Here is an 18,041-nt window from a genome sequence, read left to right as displayed (position 1 = left end):
AAACTGTGGGTGGTAAAAGAGAGCAACTGGACTTGCTTGAAGATTCTTGAATACCTGATGCTCCCTACCAGTCAGACAGAACTGAAGAAGCCTTTCGGATGAGAGGTGAAACATCTTCAAGTATCTTCAAGCAAGTCCAGTTGCTCTCTTTTACCACCCACAGTTTACTATGACCTGGATGACTGAGAATCTTCACAGACCTGAAATGATATCCATGTTTTCTATTGTGCTTGGCCACTGAATGTCAGCAGAGAGGAATTCTGGCCCTTTGAACCAAGTTTGACATTGGAGAATGGCTTTGGCTGACAAACCCCGGGAAGCTGCATCAGCCGGATTCTCCTTGGAGCAGATGTGCTTCCATTGTTCCACCTTAGACAGAGAGTGAATGACAGAGATGCGATTTGCAACATAAGTCTTAAATCATCTGCTTCTATTTGCAATATATTGCAGAACAGTCATACTGTCTGACCAGAAGATAGGGTCTGCCAGTGTGAACTGTAACTCTCTTCTAAGCATTTGATCCAGACATACAGCCAAGACGGCTGCAGCAAGCTCCATCCTGGGGATGGTGGTGCATTTAAGGGGTGCCACTCTGGCTTTTCCAAAGGCAAAGGACACACAGACTTCACCTTTACTATTTGTGAGCTGGAGGTAGGAAACAGAGTCATAGCCTACCTCACTGGTATCACAGAAGTGGTGCAGCTGTGCAGATGTAATGTGTCCAAAGCCTGATGGAAAGAAGCTTCTGTTGACACCAAGACCATCCAGAAGACGAAGCAAGTCAATCCAGTTTTTCCAGGTCTGAGCGACGTCATGTGGGATTTTCTCATCCCATGTCAGCTTCAGCTTACATAAGCTTTGCAAGATCTGTTTCGCCACAAGGATGATAGGAGCCAGAAATCCCAGGGGGTCATATATGGAACAGACAATGGACAGAATGCCCCTCCTGGTGGTCTGGTGAGCTTTGATGGTGATGCTGAATGTAAAGCAATCTCTTTCCACATCCCATTGCGTACCAAGGGCTCTTTCTGTTGGCAACTGTTCTTTGTCCAGGTTCAGTGTTTTAACTTCTTTTGCTCGATCCTTTTTGGGAATGGCAGAGAGAACAGTGCGGTCATTACTGATCCATTTGTTTAGATGGAAGCCACCCTTTGCACACAATTCTGTGAGCTGCTGATACAGAAACAAATGGCAACTGTTAGACATGCAAACAGCTGAAGCAAAGTCGTGTGTTCTGGGCCTGCAGAACTACTGTAGCAGCAAGGAGAAGACTGGTGTTTACTGGAGAAAACACCATGAATCATTGCAAAAACAAAAACAATAAACGGCAAGTAGAACCAGCTGAACAACCTTAGCCGGCACTATTTCAATCCCCAAAGATTATCTTTGATGATGTGTGATTTTGTGTCTGACAGCAAAATCAGTCTGCGTGTCGTACAGTATACAGCTGGCTGAGGCTACGTTTACATTACGTCGAATCAGCGGATCATCAGATTAACGTTCTTAAAACGATTCGCGTTTACACTAAAACCGTTAGCCGTGCACACAGCAACGCCAATACGCGGATACGCTCGGCTCCGCAGGCATCCTGCGCTCCAAATCAGTCCGCCCTGAACAGCGAGTGCCCTCTGGAGGGTGCGCACTCCGGCCCTGCGCAGCTCACACAGCGCGCGAGTGAAGTGCACAAGCCACGATTCGGGACTGAGCCGCTGTGTGTGTGATCCCAGCGCATATCACTTACTACTTGCAAGTGGAAGGATGGCAAGCCTAAAGACAATCATAACTACACAATGGGCAGTATTTGCATCAGTATTTGCAGTATTTTCATACTTTTATACTCTTTAATGAAAGGTGATACAAGGCGGAAGTCCGCGCCGTTTTTCAGCAGTCGCGTCACATGACCAACGCCAGCGAATCAGGAAGGTGGATGTCACAGTGACGCTGTCCAATGAGACGCCAGCTAGAGCTCAGCACAGCGTATCCGCGTATTTTGAATGTTTACACAGCACCGGAGCTGACACGATCTGGATTGAATACGTGGACGCTGGCGGATTCCCGTTTCCAGGCGGTTTAATGTAAACGGACAGTGCATCCGCGAAGAAAACGAGACAGATATGGTCGTGTAAACGTAGCCTGAGGAAGTTCTCGAGTATCTTCTGCATTATAGCAGGTAACAGCATAAACCTGTTTATGCAGTCATACAACCATCAGAGCGTTACATTAAACACAGAAAAACAACTGTCACCTTTTATAACCATTCTCAATATTAATCAATGTGTTGCAATAACTAAACTAATTATCATCAGTGCAATTGTTATATCAATGTTCATTATTCAAAATAATCATTAATTATTATCTATAATCCATGAATAATTGTTTGTATTACTACTACTACTACTACCAGAGGCAGTTTTACCATAAGGCGAACCTAGGCAGTTGCCTAGAAACTGTACCAAATCAGCCCCCTGTAGGGGCCCCCTCAGTCTGCCCCTCCATGGTGAACACCTCAAAAACAAGTACTACCTTATTTTGTTACTTTTGTTAAGTAACTGTACATTTATATTAAAAAAAACCACACTAAAATCGCCTCAGAATGCCTGGAGGGTATAAGGTGGAGGGCCCCATGTTTGTATTTTGCCTAGGGCCCCCAAATGTCTAAATCCGCCCCTGACTACTACTACTAATAATAATAACTACTTTTTTAATAATAATAAAAAAAAATTTAACTCAATTTTATAACATTTTAATAATCACTACTTATTAGCTATATTAATTAATAATGAATAGCGTAGCAATTATTATAATTCAGTATTATTACTACTTAATTAATAAGCAGTGATTATCAAAATGTAATTTAATAAGTAGTAATTATCATCAACTACTAAATTATACTAATAAATAATAAGTAGTGATTATTAAAATGCTATAAAATTGAGTTATAAGATTAGTTAAAATTATTATTTAAAAAGTAGTTATTATTATTAGTAGTAGTAGTGATACAAACAATTATTCATGGATTATAGATAATTTGTTTTTAATAGTGAACATTGATAACTGAACTGATAATAATAATAACATTAACAACAAGTATTACTAGTAGTCACATCACATCACATTATCTCTAGCCGCTTTATCCTTCTACAGGGTCGCAGGCAAGCTGGAGCCTATCCCAGCTGACTACGGGCGAAAGGCGGGGTTCACCCTGGACAAGTCGCCAGGTCATCACAGGGCTGACACATAGACACAGACAACCATTCACACTCACATTCACACCTACGCTCAATTTAGAGTCACCAGTTAACCTAACCTGCATGTCTTTGGACTGTGGGGGAAACCGGAGCACCTGGAGGAAACCCACGCGGACACGGGGAGAACATGCAAACTCCGCACAGAAAGGCCCTCGCCGGCCCCGGGGCTCGAACCCAGGACCTTCTTGCTGTGAGGCGACAGCGCTAACCACTACACCACCGTGCCGCCCTATTACTAGTAGTATTATTGTTTATTAGTAGTAGTAGTAGTACAGTTATTTTATATCAATGTTCACTATTTTAAAAAAATTATCTATAATCCATGAGTATTTGTTTGTATTCTACCAATTACTACTTTTTAATAATTATTATTACAACAATTGTTAAGCAATTTATTGTTATATAAAAGTAATTTACACATCTTTCAATGAACTTATTTTATAATCATGATTTATTTATTTAATATACATGTATTTATCAAAAGTGAGGTGATGTTGGGTGCAGGAGGTTTTTGCATGACCCAATAAAAATAACTTCAAAAAAGTAATATATGAGTAAAAGTTCACCAAATGCAACATCAGGAAAGTAGAAATTTTGAAAACACTTTCACAGTCATAACCCTAATAAACACTACCATACTATCAAAATATACTCCACAAAGAAATTCACTCGAATGCAAAATTTTAGTCCGACCAAAATACACTCACTAGTAATCTTTCACTTAAAACCTCAAAACTCGATCAAAATCAATCACTTTCCAGATAATTCACTTAAAACTTTCAAACATAAATTCAAAATAGCACTAAGACACTTCCACACCATTCAAATACACTCACCAAACACATTCTCTGTCCTGCAAAATTTCACTAAACACTTTAGAAGTTGTACAGTTTGTTTCTGAAATGGTACGGAAAACTAGTTTAATTTCACACTCAAATGTCCATTATATTCTGATTTAAGGAATCTTTACCTTAAAATGTGTAACTGGCTGGTCAAACATTTGCTTATCCATGGAAATTCATTCTCCCATGTAACCTGGGATTTGCATTCATATTTTTGCTGTTTGGGATTTGGTTTAGTGGCCACGATGAATGACTGCTTGTAAAAAATGTCGGACAGCCTGGGTGACTCCTACATTATGGAAGTGACTGTCGTTCTGTTTGTTGATTGGTTAAAAGTCAGTTGACGTCAGCAGTGTTTCTCATACGATTCTGATTGGACATAATCGGGAGTATTTTTAACTTGGTGGTAGGGATTTCCCCAAACCGGGAGATTATCCAGTTTTTAACAAATACGATCGGGAGGCGGGAGATGGAAGCTAAAATCGGGAGCCTCCTGCCGAAATCGGGAGGGTTGGCAAGTATGTTTTTGAGTCTGGTTCCTCTCGAGGTTTCTTCCTCATGTTGTCTGAGGGAGTTTTTCCTTGCCACCGTTGCCACAGGCTTCATCATTGGGGATAGATTAGGGATAAAATTAGCTCATGTTTAAAGTCATTAAAATTCTGCAAAGCAGCTTTGCGACAATGTCTACTGTTAAAAGCGCTATACAAATAAACTTGACTTGACTTGTGTTATAGAAATGCAGCTCCTGCAGTCTGTGTTTATAGTTCTCTCGGTATTAAGCTCTGTCCTAAGTGGCCCCTGACATTCCCTCAGTGTACCTGGGTATATTCACTGTCTTATCTGTACATTGAATATCCTGAGCAGGAGCTTAGACTGCAGTTGCTAAAACAGTAATAGTTTATTGATAGAAGGTGTTTTGTGGTCAGTGTACTACGCTGTAGTGTGCTATGTGGTAATGCATTATATGACAATGCAACTTTCATCAATATGACGATATATCAGTTGTAATTATGTTCTACGCATATACCTGCAACTCTGACAATATCATTTTCAGTCACTAATAAAATGGTTTTTAAAGTTCCTACTTTTAAAACATATTTTTGATGTGGTAATTTTGCTTTAAGAGATTTCATTTACAACATGTCTCTGACAGCTCAAAATGCATTTCCGAGCATTTAAAAACTGCAGAGCTTCCAGGGGCCTCTGGTGGCCCCTGGACCCCCGGCCTTACTGAGTTGATGCCCCCTCTTCCCATTTTCCTGGATCTGTTCCTGCAAAATGTGTGTGTGTGTGTGTGTGTGTGTGTGTGTGTGTACCTCCAGTCTGCTGAGCGTCTGTACATGCAGTGGATGATCCTTCAGCAGTTTTCCAAACACACTACGCTTGGTGGAGTATTCCCTGCCCAGCTGGATTATTCTACACACACACACACACACACACACTCAATAATGACTCTGTGCCTACCTGTATACATGTACGTGTGTGTGTGTGTGTGTGTGTGTGTGTGTGTGTGTGTGTGTGTTTACACCTCCTCATGACAGCGACAGCAGACACTGTGTTATGGATGCGAGTCAGAGTCAGCATGTTGGCGATAGAGGCCACACCCCTTCCTTTCTCTGACAACTACACACAGTGAGAGACGATTATTAACATGACATCATCTCCTGCCTCAGCATTCTCTACGAAAGGACAGAATTCCCATTAAATAATACCAAGGGTCAGAATTCCCATAGAGGAAGTAAGAGTACGTGTGGAAAAGAATGAACTCCAACGGTGTCATGAGATCTGCGCATTTAGACCCCAAAGCAGATGAAAAGACCCGAGCAGTAGGAAAGAGCCAAGAGGCATCACAGCCCTCAAAGAGTTAGGAGAGAGAGAGAGAGAGAGAGAGAGAGAGAGAGAGAGAGAGAGAGAGAGAGACAGACAGCAAGAGAGAGAGAGACAGACAGACAGAGAGAGAGAAGGGGGAGAGAAAGAGAGAGAGAGACAGACAGACAGACAGACAGCGAGAGAGAGACAGACAGACAGAGAGAGACAGACAGATAAAGAGAGAGAGAGAAAAGGAGAGAGAGACAGACAGACAGACAGACAGACAGACAGACAGATAAAGAGAGAGAGAAGGGAAGAGAGAAGGAGACGGACAGACAGACAGAGAGAGAGAGAAGGGGAAAGAGAGAGACAGACAGACAGATAAAGAGAGAGAAGGAGAGAGAGAGAAGGAGACAGACAGACAGACAGAGAGACAGTGAAAGAGAGAGAGAGAGAAGGGGAGAAAGAGAGATAGAGAGAGAGACAGACAGAGAAAGAGAGAGAGAGAGAGAGAGAGAGAGAGAGAGCTCTCTCGTGCATCTTTATGAAGAAAACACCAAAAATGTGGAAGAACTCTGGAGGTGAGTGGAGTCTCCGTGTTTCAGTCAACAAACTCAAGGGGTCGTGGATTAAGAACCAGTTTTATCTCACTCACTCCTACGAGTCATTACCTGCTGTGGTTAAAAATAAGTTTACCGTGTATGATCACAGAGCACGACTGGTACAATTCCACCTGCTGGACATTTAGCATGTCCAATCACAACGTAATATTCGAATCATGCGTGGCTGTTTTAACTATAAAAGATTTCGGTAAATCCCAGTAAATGAGGGGGTTTGGATACTGAGGACTCAGGTTCTGATAATCCACATTTTAAGACATTCATAGAAGCTTTTTTGCTGACAGTTTATCTGAAGATCTTTTATTTGCTCTCAGATTCAGATACGATGTTCACTTTATCACGGGTTTACTGTTGATCAAACTACTCATGGTAGCTATGTTTTATTTCATTTTACTTTTAGATTTCAGATTAATTTGTACTCATATGTTATATGCTAATTCCTTTATACTGTTAATAAACCGGAGCCCTTTAAGGGTGACTCATTAAAAGACAAAGCTGAGTTCTTTACGTCTATTAATGGATCTGAAAACTCCACTGAATAATAAAAAAAAAACACAGACGTCTCTTTAACTGCACTCAGGTGAGAACACACTTCCTATTCCAGTGTAACTCTTTAAGGGACTGTCTCTCTTGCCCTGCAATCTAACTTTACACAGAAAAGTTCATCTGGTTCTCCAAGGCTTAGTCAGATTACGACTGAGACTCACAAATGTAAGAATTCCTAAATATTTAATTCTCATACAACAGATCAGAACTCCCATTAAAAGATCAGTTTCTCCAGAAAACAGGGTTGAGATCCCTGACTGAGCATGCGTGAGTTCATGCTCTTATTGCCTCAAAAAAATGTCAGACTTTCCCAGATTTTCAACTTTCTTGTACAGTTTTCTGGTAAACCGTTAATGTTTTTAATCCTGAAAGCTAAAACCTGGAGATGTGGTGTGCATGAGGAAATCGTTAAACACCTCAGTGTGCCGAGTCCATGTTATTTTCACAATAGAATTCCCGGCTGTTCTGAGGGCATTTAATGATGTACTTTTCCAGACCGGACCTATCCTACGCCTTGTGAGGGAGGAACCGGAGGGGCAGTAATGTTCACCACAGTATTTTAAACTCTCAGGCTACTGAAGATAGAAATAAAATTAAAAACAGAAATAGATTCATTCTGACAGGAATAAAGGGAGAGAGACTTCATGGATTTATCACCATGATAACCTTCTTGGTCAACCATAAGTGTGTGTGTGTATATGTGTGTGTGTACCAGTTGTGCCCTCATGCCATCCAGCAGCAGCTCTGCAGTGGGCACCTGCCGTGTGCCGAGTTTATCCTTCAGCCTCTGGATCTCCACTCCGTTAGTCCGGCCCTCAGAGTCCCACACCTCTGCACAGAACAGGGACACACCCACACTACCCTGGGGGTGGAGCAATGACATGACTGTCATGGCAATATTGAACTTTCAAAGGTTTCGCATGTGTGTGTCTGTGGGTGTGTGTACTGGTGTGTACACTGATCTGTGATGCAAACGTGTGCATGTGTGTCTGAATGTGTGTGTGTGTGTGTGTGTGCGTGGAGGGGGGTACCTGTATGGTGTTGCCATGGTGATCTGCAATGCGAGCAAGTGTGAGTGTGATGTCAGCGTCTGTTGCCGAAGTGAACCACTTAAACCCATACAGCCGGTATGACCCGTCCTCCTGTTGCTGGGCAACCGTCTCTGTCCCATTTGCTATGGCAACCACACACCCAGTTACAGCAGCATCAAAATAAGCATTAAGTCATGAGTGTGTGTGTGTGTGTGTGTGTGTGTGTGTGTGTGTGTGTGTGTGTGTGTGTGTGTCGCACCAACATCTGATCCTCCCTTTCTTTCCGTCATCCACTGACCCGATGTCCAGAATCTTTTCTCATCTCGTGTAGTCAGACGCTCAAACACCTCCTTAATAGGCATGCCCAGAGACTACACACACACACACACACACACACACACACTTTAGTGTAGTAAGTACTCAATCACTTGTGTGTGTGTGTGTGTGTGTGTGTGTGTGTGTGTTACCTCTATGACTTTGGCGGCTCCATCAGTCATGGCCAGTGGGCAGGTGTAAAGGCCGGCAGAAGGTGCATACAGGTATAATTTACTCATCTGATACACACGACTACACACACACACACACACACACACACACACACACACACAGAGGTTAGAAGTCAGTATGTGCTAAAGTGACTGGGGTTATCATTACTGTTATAAACGTTCAGCGTTACCATTCCAGCTCAGCATTAGAGAAACATTTTGTGGGATTAGCATTGGGGATTAGAATTAGGAACTAGTATATGGGATTAGTATTTGAATTGTATTGGGGATCAGTGTTTGTGGAGTAGTTTTTGGGATTAGTATTAAGGATTTGTTTTGAATATTTGTGTTTTGGATTATTAGGGATTAGTATTGGGGATTATTGTCAGGAATTATTATTATTATTATTATTATTATTATGGATTTGCATCAATGATTGGTATTGGGTATTAGTGATAGGAATTATAATTATCATGCATTTGTATTGGGATTAGTATAAGTGATTTGTTATGGGAATCGATATTAGGGATTAGTGTTTATGATCAGTGTTTAGTATTATTGGGGATTAGTATCGGGGATTATTGTTAGGGTTATTTTTGATAAGGATATATATTTGGTGATTAGTATGAGGGGTTAGTGTTGGGGATAAGTCACAATGGGTTTATGTTCAGCTTTGACTTCAGAGCGCTGTTTCAGAAACACTTTTTGCTGGTTATGACTTAAGCAAGTGCATGGTCCCTGTATTTATTGCATTTAGTATCAAAGTTTGAATGTTCCATTAAAACCTGTGTGATCAGAGCAGTGTCCATGTTCATCAGCTCACATCACAAACTACGTTCTCTCTAGTTCTCTAACACACTCAGGGATGAGGTGCACACCTCCACTCGCCGAAGCGTCGCTCGTATCCAGCAGCGACAAGGCCTTCCTGTGCAGAGATGTGTTTCATGCGCGTCCATGCATCACAGGTGATGATGTGGTCGACACGGTGACCCCATGCATCATATGGCTGGAGGCGGGGCGGGTTCTGCTCACACTGACGCCCTAGATCATCAATCTCACACACAACACGCTCGCCAAATTCAGACAGGTCCAACTGCACCTCCTGTAGTGCACACATACACACACACACTCTTAAACACACTTGGGGGTGTGGCTGTGTACAGATGTCCAGGTGAGGTGTGTTAACGTGCCGTCACTGACCTGCAGAGGCAGGTGTCTGCGCAGGTATCCTCTAAGCAGTGCATCCTGGGTAAACGGGTTCCTGAGCAGAGGCCGCTCCTGAAAGAACATTCCGATGGCAGAACGGGAGAACGGAAAGTGGGTGGAGATGTGTGTGTGTTTGCGTGTGTGATGGCCCTGCTCGCTGCAAGACTGGATCTGTCCAACAGAGACACTGGAGGAAAAGCAGCGCACCTGCCTCCCCAGTACCTGAAGAACTAAGTTGTTGCCATGGAAACACAACTGAGCAGCCATCATGGAGGCCTGAAACAAGCACAGACAGTCATTGTGTGTGTGTGTGTGTGTGTGTGTGTGTGTGTGTGTGTGTGTTACAATAAAATAATCAGTATTGAAATAAATCACAATTACCACCCTGAAGTTGATTATTTTCCTATAGAAGCACATCCTCAGGTGTTTTATTCCTCTTACACCATAGCAACTTGCCAACAATTACAATTTTTTATTTATTAAAGAACAATGTCATACTTTTTATCCATTTATCATTACATTTCACTTAAACAGGTTAATTCCTGTTGTCACTTATGTTAAATGTTTATTTAAACAGTTGTTCCCTCACCAGCCACTTTATTCTCTCCAGAAGTTAATAAGACAAAAAATTCACAGCTTGTCATGTTGCTGAGAAATCATGCAGAAGCATGAACACCTCTGCCCTGAAAGATGTCAAAAAATGAAAGCTTGGAAATTTCTTCAGTCTCTTCAGATCAGAAAACAGGGCGGGAATCACTGCTTTTATCAACACAGCAATTTACGTTATTGGAACTGATACTGTGACTCAACTACCTGTGTGAACACACACACACACACACACACAGTCCAGTGGGGGGGGGGGGGGGGGGGGGGGTGTCCACTCAGCAAGAACATGCTTTGTGTCTCTTCCATTTGATCACCTGGTCACCGTACACTTCAAAAATCCCAGGGGTATAAAAGTGTGTAAAGAGCCTCTCCATCACAAGGGTCTGCAACTGTGGAAGCTGTACTGATTTCAATTTTGCTGAACCTATCTTCTTCTTCAGTGTTCTGCCTGATGGCAGGTCCACTCTGACGGCTTCAGCCATCAAAGTTTTCTTCAAAGGGAAGAATTACAGCTGTGGTTTCCAGTTGCCTTCTACTTCTTATTTTCTCCTCTTAACCATCACACACTCATTCACGCCTTTGGGCAACTCAGAGGAGCCAGTTAACCTAACTGCATGTCTAACTGTGGGGGAAACCAGAGCACCCAGAGGAAACCCACACAGACACTGGGAGAACATGCAAACTCCACACAGAAAGACCCCCGTCAGCTGTTGGACTCAAACCCAGAACCTTCTTGCTGCGAGGCGACAATGAGTGCGTTTACATGCACATAGAGAAAATCGAATTTCTGCCATAGCTTGACTGAAATCGAAGTTCTAAATGCCATGGAAACACCTTAGCTCGGCTGAAATTGAACTGAACTTGATTTCTCGGAATCGAGCTACGCGACCTAGATTATATGATTTTTGCCAAGCTACTTAGTGCATGCAAACCCTATCGAGCTACATAGTCGAGCTACTTACTTCAGCACTGCCCCTTCCAGAAGTGACGAGTGACGAGACCACAAGCGGGAAACACGACAGCCTCGGTCGGCATGACAACAGTAGTAGCGAGCAGCAGAAGAGGTCAGGAGGAACACACGAAGAAGAGAAAATGGCGAGCAGAAATGTGCACTTCTGGAGCAATGAGGAGACAGAGTTCATGCTCATTCAGCTTAAGGAGTTGAATATATTAAAATTCATGGACGGGAGAAAAACGCGCAATGGAGAACACGGAACTGATAACTTTGTTTACGCTCTTGAATAGCTCTTCTTCATGATGACAACCGGAAGTGTACCAACACGATGGGGTGTGTAGCACCACCTGTGGCTCAGGTGCACAATGTACCTCACACAATAGCTCGATTTCCTTGTGTGCATGTAGGATTGGATTTCTCTGGCACCCCTGCTGGGACCCTTAGCTCGATTACCGACAGCAGCTCGATTTGGATGTGCATGTAAACGCACCGAGTGTTAACCACTACACCACCGTGCCGCCCTGCTGAACCTACACTGTATCTGTATTTTGGAGAATAAACCCACTGGTTATTTTACCTCAATCTGCTCAGTAGTTCTTCTGCAAGAAAGTGTTGTAAATTAAATGTTACTGGAACACTAAGTTAACACACTTCTTCTAATAACGAGAAGATATTTTTTTTGGAGTCAGATATTTTAATCCTAAAGTTTAAACATGTGTTTACCTTCAGCTATCCCTGTACGCCATCGTTGGTTATCGGAGAGCAGTGAACTGAATATAATCACACTTTACATTTCAGCCCACAATTTAATTTAATTAATAAAATTATCTGGAGCTCAAGTATCGACAGTAATGCTGTTAAACGCAGCAGTGATTTCTTTCCACACTGCTTTTTTCTGATGTTCGCTGATGCTAATTTTCAGGCTGTCAAACAGAAAGTTGTTCATTTGGACACGAGACATTCAAACTTCTATTTTGAGGGCGGAGAAGTTTCTCTTCATGGCCGTATTACATCTCTTCATGTCTTAAAGTCTGAGAGTGTGGCCACTAAAATGAGAATATGTAAGGGTGTGGTTATTTAAATGATGATGGTTTTCAGCCGCCACATTTATCAACATCCAATTGTTGTCTTAAATTTAAGAAGGATACGTGTGTGAACTGTTCCTTTTGAGAAGCATACTCCACCTGTTCTGGCAATGTCCCATACCACTCATGTTTGGAAAGACGTGTCCCGCTTTATTATTGATTTTATCAATTCTGAGTTCTGTCTGTTTTGGAATAATGTACTGTTTGGTCTCTACAATAACAACAGCAGCAAAACTAAACAATTCTGTATCATCAATTTGATCATAATACCAGCAAGATACCGCATTCACAAATCCAGGTTTAACTACACAAAAGAGACGAAGCAGAACATCAAACCATGACTGAGTCACACAATCAGAGAGCTGTTTTAGTTATTAGTAACTGATTTAGTTATTTTAATGAGCTCAGTTGAAAATCCCCCTGAAATGTTCATGTTTTTGTTTCAAATGTTTTAATGACTGCTGTTTTTGTCTGTCTTTATTGTAAAATGTAAAAAAAAAAATCTGATCACTGTGCTGCTATGATTGGACAGAGAAAACATTTCATGAATCATGTGTGAAGTCTGTGTGATTTACACACGGGACTGAGAGATGAGGTCCACTGTGTGTGTGTGTGTGTGTGTGTGTGTGTGTAGGGACAACATAATAACACTGATATTGTGTGTGTGTGTAGGGACAACATAATAACACTGATACTGATACAGTGTTATGTTGTCCCTACACACACACACACACACACACACAATATCAGTGTTATGTTGTCCCTACACACACACACACACGCACATACAATATCAGTGTTATTATGTTGTCCCTACACACACACACACACACACACACACACACACACACACACACACACAATATCAGTGTTATTATGTTGTCCCTACACACACACACACACAAGATCAGTGTTATGTTGTCCCTACACACACACACACACACACACACACACACAATATCAGTGTTATTATGTTGTCCCTACACACACACACACACACACACACAATATCAGTGTTATTATGTTGTCCCTACACACACACACACACACAATATCAGTGTTATTATGTTGTCCCTACACACACACACACACACACACACACAGTATCAGTGTTATGTTGTCCCTACACACACACACACACACACACACACACACACACACACACAATATCAGTGTTATTATGTTGTCCCCACACACACACACACACACACACACACACAATATCAGTGTTATGTTGTCCCCACACACACACAATATCAGTGTTATGTTGTCCCCACACACACACAATATCAGTGTTATGTTGTCCCTACACACACACACACACAATATCAGTGTTATTATGTTGTCCCTACACACACACACACACACACACACACACAATATCAGTGTTATTATGTTGTCCCTACACACACACACACACACACAAGATCAGTGTTATTATGTTGTCCCTACACACACACACACACACACACACACACACACAATATCAGTGTTATGTTGTCCCTACACACACACACACACAATATCAGTGTTATTATGTTGTCCCTACACACACACACACACACACACACACACACACAATATCAGTGTTATTATGTTGTCCCTACACACACACACACACACACAATATCAGTGTTATTATGTTGTCCCTACACACACACACACACAAGATCAGTGTTATGTTGTCCCTACACACACACACACACACACACACACACACACACACACACACACACACAATATCAGTGTTATTATGTTGTCCCTACACACACACACACACACACACACAATATCAGTGTTATTATGTTGTCCCTACACACACACACACACACAATATCAGTGTTATGTTGTCCCCACACACACACAATATCAGTGTTATGTTGTCCCTACACACACACACACACACACACACAATATCAGTGTTATGTTGTCCCCACACACACACACACACACACACACACACAATATCAGTGTTATGTTGTCCCCACACACACACAATATCAGTGTTATGTTGTCCCCACACACACACACACACACACACAATATCAGTGTTATGTTGTCCACACACACACACACACACACACACACACACAATATCAGTGTTATGTTGTCCACACACACACACACACACACACACAATATCAGTGTTATGTTGTCCACACACACACACACACGCACACACAATATCAGTGTTATGTTGTCCACACACACACACACACACACACACAATATCAGTGTTATGTTGTCCACACACACACACACACAATATCAGTGTTATGTTGTCCACACACACACACAATATCAGTGTTATGTTGTCCACACACACACACACACACACACACACTATCAGTGTTATGTTGTCCACACACACACACACACACACACAATATCAGTGTTATGTTGTCCACACACACACACACACACACACACACAATATCAGTGTTATGTTGTCCACACACACACACACAATATCAGTGTTATGTTGTCCACACACACACACACAATATCAGTGTTATGTTGTCCACACACACACACACACACACACACACTATCAGTGTTATGTTGTCCACACACACACACACACACACACAATATCAGTGTTATGTTGTCCACACACACACACACACTATCAGTGTTATGTTGTCCACACACACACACACACACACACACACACACACACACACACACAATATCAGTGTTATGTTGTCCACACACACACACACAATATCAGTGTTATGTTGTCCACACACACACACACACACACACACACACAATATCAGTGTTATGTTGTCCACACACACACACACAATATCAGTGTTATGTTGTCCACACACACACACACAATATCAGTGTTATGTTGTCCACACACACACACACACACACACTATCAGTGTTATGTTGTCCCCACACACACACACACACAATATCAGTGTTATGTTGTCCACACACACACACACAATATCAGTGTTATGTTGTCCACACACACACACACACACACAATATCAGTGTTATGTTGTCCACACACACACACACAATATCAGTGTTATGTTGTCCACACACACACACAATATCAGTGTTATGTTGTCCACACACACACACACACACACACACAATATCAGTGTTATGTTGTCCACACACACACACACACACAATATCAGTGTTATGTTGTCCACACACACACACACACAATATCAGTGTTATGTTGTCCACACACACACACACACACACACACACACAATATCAGTGTTATGTTGTCCACACACACACACACACACACACACTATCAGTGTTATGTTGTCCCCACACACACACACACACACACACACACAATATCAGTGTTATGTTGTCCACACACACACACACACACACACACTATCAGTGTTATGTTGTCCCCACACACACACACACACACACACACACACAATATCAGTGTTATGTTGTCCACACACACACACACACACACACATCACCGCACCCATTTAATAATGTATTTGAATATAGTTGATTATACAGTTGTTTATTTCCGAGTTGGGAGATGAGCAGGAGTTAAATCCCTCTCTCCTCTCCTCTCCTCTCCTCTCTCTCCTCTCTCTACTCACCGACCTTCTGCGTGGCTGCGTCACTTTGCACGACTGAACCGGACCGCGCGAGGGCGCTGTGACATCACATCCGGCAACGTGATGTCACAGCGCCCTCGCGCGGCCCGGCTCAGCCATAACAGCCCACTTTACATTATTATTATTATTATTATTATTATTAATTCAGGTTTGATTCTCCACACACTGATTTACAATCGTCCCCGCTGCCCGTCAACGAAGTGGAACGTCCGCACATGGCGGCCATCTTCCCTCAGACAGCTGGCTCACCCATTCCACCGTGCTGGGAGCGATATGTACTTTTCAGATGACCGTAACTTCCTCAAATTTCAATCGATATTCAAACGGTTTGGTTTGTTATATAAAACAAACGGAAGTATGTATTTATGATATTAATGATGAATAATCATTTTATGTTTTAAAAAAATACGCATAGCTTGGCGAAAATATTTCAGTCTACTACAGACTGTAAGACAGGATGCATGCTGAAATTCCTCTGCTGTGAGAAGCCCAACACTGCATACTTATGGATAACTGCGGCTTTAGGACAAATAACCATACAATTTATTTCCAATTTTTAGTGAAAATATTTTTACATGTGATAGGGCCGTAGGGGAAGCTAAAGTTAAATAAACAGCTTACTCACTTCTGAAACTTCAGAAATACTTCATCCACCTCAAAACCCTAATGCACTCACAGCATAGCATAATAACAAATATAAACTCACATCATAGCATAATAACAAATGCACTGCCCGAGTCAGTAATAGTATAAAACAGTGACAGCGACTCACGGTAGTTTGTGACAAAAAAAAGCATTTAATTAATCACATGTGGTTATACTTCCAAGGATAAAAAGATATCTTTACATTTACAAAAAAAACATTCAAAGCTGATTATCATGTCAAAGTCAATATATGTTAGCACAGAAGATTGAAATTTCATTTGACTAGGCTCCAATGTGCAGTTAAAATAAAACTAAACATGCTGATATAAACATCTACAATTAAAACACACACACATCATCTTGTCATCAAAGTCAGTACTTTGATTTCCTGTAAATCATGATGTGAGTGCTGGGCTGGGCGTGTGAGAGTCTCCACACCCCTTGTCTGTGGTAAGATGGCCGCCCTGTGCGGACGCTCTGGGTTCGGGTGAGGAATCTTGTCTTCTATGTAAATCTATGTTTACAATCCTCTCAGTCCAGCCTGTTCACGTGATGTTTCTACACGTGACGCAACACAAAGCATTTCAGTGTGTGAAGGCACCTACTATAATGGCGAGACCAGCAACTACACCGGAAGTGGGATTTTCAAAAATCAAAGTCTCAAGCTCATTCAATATAAAAACAATTTGTTTATTGCTGGATAAAAGAAAGCTAACAATATCTTTATATCATTTTTATAATGTGTATAAAATTAGCATAAATAGAACACTCATACCACAGGTCTCATTTAACAGTTTGAGCTTTAAATTGTTTAAAAGCTCGACTATGTTTGTATTGTATTTATTTGGAACCACTAACCTCCAGTACTTTCAGTTTAATTATTCCCTTTAAACTTTGTGTTTACTGAAGAATAATTATACACTCATGTTAAACATATTAAAGGTGAAGTTAGCATGCAAGCTAAGAATATCTCTCTATTTGATTTATTTTATTATCGTTGTTATTGTCCCTGTTTTGTCTCATCTTGAGCAACTGGGCCAAGGATTTCCTTCAGGGTCAGGACAATGACCTAAATCATCAACATCTCATAATGATCTCTATGAACCCTTTCAGTCAGGCTTTCGCAAGATGCATAGCACTGAATCTGCTCTCTTAAGAGTTGTTAATGACCTCCTGCTCTCAACTGATGCTGGTCATCTCAATGTCCTTGTTCTCTTGGACCTCACAGCTGCCTTTGACACCGTACATCATGAGAGACTCATTTCCAGACTGTCTTCTTTTGGTATTACTGGCTTAGCTTTATCCTGGTTTCAGTCATATCTAGCAAACAGGCAACAGTTTATTTC

At 41.7% G+C, this 18,041-nt stretch overlaps 1 protein-coding gene across 2 annotated transcripts in view; it reads right to left on the bottom strand.

Annotated features, from left to right (window-relative positions):
- Nucleotides 1–16,070, bottom strand: part of LOC132866540 (acyl-CoA dehydrogenase family member 11-like) — a 41,488-nt gene extending 25,418 nt beyond the window's left edge. The window contains exons 1-9 of one of the 2 annotated variants that reach the window (XM_060899371.1): nucleotides 16,033–16,070; nucleotides 9,782–10,063; nucleotides 9,460–9,683; nucleotides 8,564–8,663; nucleotides 8,356–8,467; nucleotides 8,097–8,239; nucleotides 7,778–7,927; nucleotides 5,619–5,713; nucleotides 5,407–5,506 (exon numbers count right to left, since the gene is read on the bottom strand). In XM_060899371.1, coding sequence (XP_060755354.1) covers nucleotides 5,407–5,506; nucleotides 5,619–5,713; nucleotides 7,778–7,927; nucleotides 8,097–8,239; nucleotides 8,356–8,467; nucleotides 8,564–8,663; nucleotides 9,460–9,683; nucleotides 9,782–10,057 — 1,200 coding nt within the window. In that variant the 5' untranslated portion in view covers nucleotides 10,058–10,063; nucleotides 16,033–16,070. The remainder of the gene's footprint in view (nucleotides 1–5,406; nucleotides 5,507–5,618; nucleotides 5,714–7,777; nucleotides 7,928–8,096; nucleotides 8,240–8,355; nucleotides 8,468–8,563; nucleotides 8,664–9,459; nucleotides 9,684–9,781; nucleotides 10,064–16,032) is intronic. The other variant, XM_060899372.1, reaches the window with a different exon arrangement.
- Between the last annotated feature and the right edge of the window lie 1,971 nt (nucleotides 16,071–18,041).

This window comes from Neoarius graeffei, chromosome 18 (genome assembly GCF_027579695.1).
Source record: "Neoarius graeffei isolate fNeoGra1 chromosome 18, fNeoGra1.pri, whole genome shotgun sequence".
NCBI classification, from domain to species: domain Eukaryota; kingdom Metazoa; phylum Chordata; class Actinopteri; order Siluriformes; family Ariidae; genus Neoarius; species Neoarius graeffei.
The sequence above is the reverse complement of the archived record's forward strand: the minus strand, read 5'-3'. Positions and strand labels throughout refer to the sequence as shown.